General features: G+C 45.1%; 1 protein-coding gene across 1 annotated transcript; it reads left to right on the top strand.

Annotated features, from left to right (window-relative positions):
- The first annotated feature begins 1,037 nt into the window (after positions 1–1,037).
- Positions 1,038–1,982, top strand: LOC101639510 (olfactory receptor 10P1). Its single transcript, XM_004700840.1, has one exon. It carries the CDS (start codon positions 1,038–1,040, stop codon positions 1,980–1,982), a length of 945 nt encoding a protein of 314 aa, XP_004700897.1.
- Positions 1,983–4,785: the final 2,803 nt, after the last annotated feature.

Raw genomic sequence — 4,785 nt, 5'->3', positions numbered from 1 at the left:
TGAGATGATATAGCGTCTGGGGTCTTAAAGGCTTGAAGTTAAACAAGTGGCCATCTAGCAGGGAAGCCATAAAGCCCACATGAAAGAAGCACACCAGCCTGAGTAATCATGAGGTGTTGGTGAGGATAGGTATCAAAAATTCAAAAACAAGTAATCAAATTGACATGAAAGAGTGTAATCAAAGGGGAGACCCAAAGTCCACCTGTAATATAATTGGACAGTCCCTCACAGAAGGGCCACACAGAAGAGATGATATATACAGGGTGCAGTATAGCACTGATGAAACATATAACTATCCTCCTTCTAGCTCTTTAATATTTCCTTCCCTTACTCTTATGGTCTTAGTTTCACCTCTTTAATCTTGTGAGACCTGTGCATGTTCATTTGTATAATTAAGTTTGCTCAATGCATGAAATCCAAGGTAGATAAACCCTTCAGAAATAGAAATGGGAGTAATGATTCCCTGAGGGCACAGGAAGAGTGGGGTGGGGGGGACCAATAGCAATGATGACTTTATAACCTCAATCAAGGGGAATGAATACAGAATTGTAGGTAAAGGGCTACATTGGAAGGTGTAAGGCATGGCAAATAATAATATATAATATAATAGTCCTGGGGGTGGGTAGAGTGGGCGAACAGGGTATAAAGGGGAGCTGATATGAAAAAGTTCAAAAAGAAAGAGTTTTGAAAATGATGGTGGCAGCAATTGTACAATTATACGTGATCGAATTGAACTATGGATTGTTATAATATCTGTAAGAGCTCCCCCAAAATGGAACAAAAATTTAAAATAATAAAACAATACATGAGGAAAATAATAATAGTGTCCCAGGAAAATCATGTAATCCCTCTGAGAGCCCCTGGCCTTGGCCACTAATTGAGATATGATCTCTCTCCCTTAGCGCTGAGAGGAACCTGAGGAAAAGCATGTTACTACATTACCGAGATGCCAGTTGTTTCTATACAAACTCCTCTCTCTCTCTCTCTCTCTCTCTCTCTCTCTCTCTCTCCTCAGCCACAAGTTCTGTCCGGAAGTGATGGATAAGACAAACCAGACTACCTCACTGCCTGAATTTCTCCTTCTGGGATTTTCTGACCTCCGGGTACTGCAGGGCCCTCTATTCTGGGTGGTGCTTCTGATTTACCTGGTCACCTTGCTGGGCAACTCCGTGATCATCCTCCTCACTCAGGCCAGCCCTGCTCTGCACTCCCCCATGTACTTTTTCCTGCGCCACCTCTCCGTGGTCGAAATCCTCTACACCACCGACATCGTGCCCAGGACCCTGGCTGACCTCACCTCCTTGCATCCCAGGGGAATCTCCTTTCAGAGCTGTGCAGCCCAAATGTACGTTTTCATTGTCTTGGGCATCTCAGAGTGCTGCCTGCTCACAGCCATGGCCTACGACCGCTATGCCGCCATCTGCAGACCCCTGCATTACTCCACCCTCATGAGCCAGCAGACCTGCACGGCCATGGTCGCCTCCTCTTGGCTCATGGGCATCATCACAGCCACCACCCACTCCTCCCTCATCTTCACTCTGCCTTTCCCCAGCCAGCCCCTCATCCCGCACTTCCTCTGCGACATCCTGCCGGTTCTAAGGCTAGCCAGTGCGGGGAGGCACAGGAGTGAGGTCGCGGTGATGACCGCCACTGTGGTCTTCATCATGACCCCCTTCTCTCTGATTGTCACCTCGTACGCCCGCATCCTGAATGCCATCTTGGCAATGGCCTCTACCCAGAGTCGCCGCAAGGTCTTCTCTACCTGTTCCTCTCACCTGCTGGTGGTCACCCTCTTCTTTGGAACAGCCAGCGTCACCTACATCCGGCCTCGGGCAGGCTCCTCGGTGACCGTGGACCGAATCCTCAGCCTCTTCTACACAGTCATCACTCCCATGCTCAACCCCATCATCTACACCCTTCGGAACAAAGAGGTGACAGGGGCCCTGCTGCACATGATGAAGAGGCATGTCCCCTCATCCTAAAGGGATTCAGGGATGTCGGCTGCCTGACTGCTCCCCCCACCCACCTTCAACCTCAGTCTAATAGAAACTATGCAACACCTCAAAGAAATAGGAACGTCTACCTGGAAAAAGTATTGGAATGAAAACAACGCTAATCTACATCTTACCTCTTATCCACACCCAAGGAGCCCTGGGGATACAAAAGTTTAGTATTTGACTACTAGCCAAAAGGTTGGTTGTTCAAGCCCTCTTAGTGGTTCCATGGGAGAAAAACTTGTTGATCTGCTTTGGACAGCCTGGACAATCCTACTCAGAGTCACATGGAACCCCATGGGCAGAATTTACTTGATGACACCAAAAAGCATCTCATACCACAGGCTCACAATCAAAGCATGAATTATTAGGATAAGGTAGAATGTAACAGAGTGAGGCCTTTGGAGAAGTACACCTAGCATCATATAGACAATTCTGGAGTCCTGAGCAATGTGATAGCCAGTGGTCAGGGGTCTATGCCTCTCATGAAAGATGATACCTAAGTATTTGGCATCCAACCAACGGGCCCACCCAGAGGCCATAGAAGAGCTTGCTTGTTCCCTTCTGCCAAGTTTTCATCCATGTCTGAGATCCACCTGATGTGGTGGTGTATTTGTTCCTCTCTCAGCCTCCAGCAGAAATGTCTGAGGGAGCTAGTGGTAAGGCAGTTGCTCTCTGTTTCTAACATAGCAGCACAAAGGGGAACATAGCTAGACTGCATCAAGAACTGAGATGAGACAGCAAGGAAAGCATTTCGTCAGGAAATCCTATGGTGTGTCTCCCAAGAATACACAGGAACCTTATGCATTGGCTGTAAGAAGAGAGAAGAGCCCTAGATGGTACAGTGTGTGCTTGTCTACTGATCCGAAGGATGGTGGTTCAAACCCACCCAACAGTACCACAAAAGAAAGGCTGGGGTTCTACTACATAAAAAGGACCTATTCTCCCTGCCCTCGAGTCAGTTCTGACCAATAGTGACCTTATATGGCAGTGGTTCTCAACCTTCCTAACACCGCGACCCTTTCATACAGTTCCTCATGTTGCGGTGACCCCCCAACCATAAAATCATTTTCGTTGCTACTTCATCATTGTCATTTTGCTGCTGTTATGAATCGGGCGACCCCTGTGAAAGGGTCGTTCGACCCCCCACAAGGGTCGCAACCCACAGGTTGAGCACTGCTGTTATATCGGTTTCCAGAACTACAGATCCTGACTGGAGCAGATGGCCTATCCATTCTGATTTTAACCAAGAAAGCCCTCTGGGGCCTTTCTACTCTGCAGCACACGGGGTTGTTTGAGTCAGAATCACCTTGGCGACAATGGATTTGTTTGCTTAAGATGAGAAGAAACTTGTCAGGGGTTCTAAGAGGGTCACCAGATTGAGGACAGAGGTCCACTGCTGAGGCTAACCCAGGCACCTAAGGCAGGAAGATGTGAAGGCAGTGCGCTCCCACCACTCTGATGTGCTGAGATGCCACAAGCTACACCCCTCCCCTCAGGGTGTTGTTGTTTTTTTAAGATCATTTTATTGGGGACTCTTACAGCACTTATAACAATCCATACATCAATTGTATCAAGCATATTTGTACATATGTTGCCATCATTATTTTCTAAACATTTACTTTCTATTTGAGCCCTTGGTATCAGCTCCTCTTTTTACCTTCCCTCTCCCCACCCCCCCCACACACCCTTATGACCCCTTAATAAATTATAGATTATTATTAACTCCATAGCTTACACCAACTGAAGTCTCCCTTCCCCCGATATTTCTTCCCCGCTCTCCTCGCCACCTTTCCCCTACTCCCACCTTTGGTACTCTTGTTTCTGTTCCTGAGGGTTTATCTGACCTGGATTCTTTGTGTCCTGAACTCTTATCTGTACCTGTGTACATGCTCTGGCCTAGCCTGCAGTGAAAAGCAAGATTGGGGTCATGATAGTGGGGGGGTGAGGAAGACTCAAGGAACCAGGGGAATATTGTGTGTTTCATTGGTGTGATACTTCACCCTACTTCACCCTGGTTGAGTCATCCATTCCTTGTGGCCCTTCCATGTGCCCTCAGGTTTTATACAATGGTTTTTTTCTATTAGTTTGCAAAGATGAATAAAAAATATTGCTACGGAATTATATAAACCTTTACTAGACAAGAATATCAAGATATGAAATTATTGTTTCTCACAACATTTCTCCTTCTAGAGCTATACACATTTTTCTTGCTATCTAATTTGCTTTATTCTTTAACAGTTTTATTGGCAAATAATTCAAATATTATACAATTCAACGTTTTAAATATATTTAAAGGAGTTGTACAGTCATCACCCCAATCAATTTTAGAACATTTTCTTCATTTTTGAAGCCTTTATTATTATCTCTCCATACCCTCCAACCTTCCCTGCCATCACCCAAAGAAACTATCCATTTCATCACTGTCGCCGTAGATTTGCCTACCTTTGATTTCATACAAATAAGATCATACCTAAAAAAAAAAAAAACTAAACAAGACACAGGAAAACATTAATTCAAAAGAAAACAGAAAATAATTAAAAAATAATAATAAATCAAAGGGGAAGGAAAAGAGTAATATTTTACATTTTAACTTAACTGTATCTGCATTAATCCACTTTCCAATGTGCTCTGTCTGAGGGCAAGAGTACTCATATCCCTGATCAGTGGTCTGAGAGACTTCAATGAGGCTTAATCTACATGAGCCTCAGCAAATGCATTTGGGGTTTTCACTATCATCCTTAACAATCTGCAAGCGGGGTGTTCAGAGTTTAAATTCTAATGCAATGCC

This window comes from Echinops telfairi, unplaced genomic scaffold, assembly GCF_000313985.2.
Source record: "Echinops telfairi isolate 266 unplaced genomic scaffold, ASM31398v2 ScPeMD7_2;HRSCAF=8, whole genome shotgun sequence".
Taxonomy (NCBI): domain Eukaryota; kingdom Metazoa; phylum Chordata; class Mammalia; order Afrosoricida; family Tenrecidae; genus Echinops; species Echinops telfairi.
Note: the sequence above shows the minus strand (reverse complement) of the source record. Positions and strands in the feature narration are given on the sequence as shown.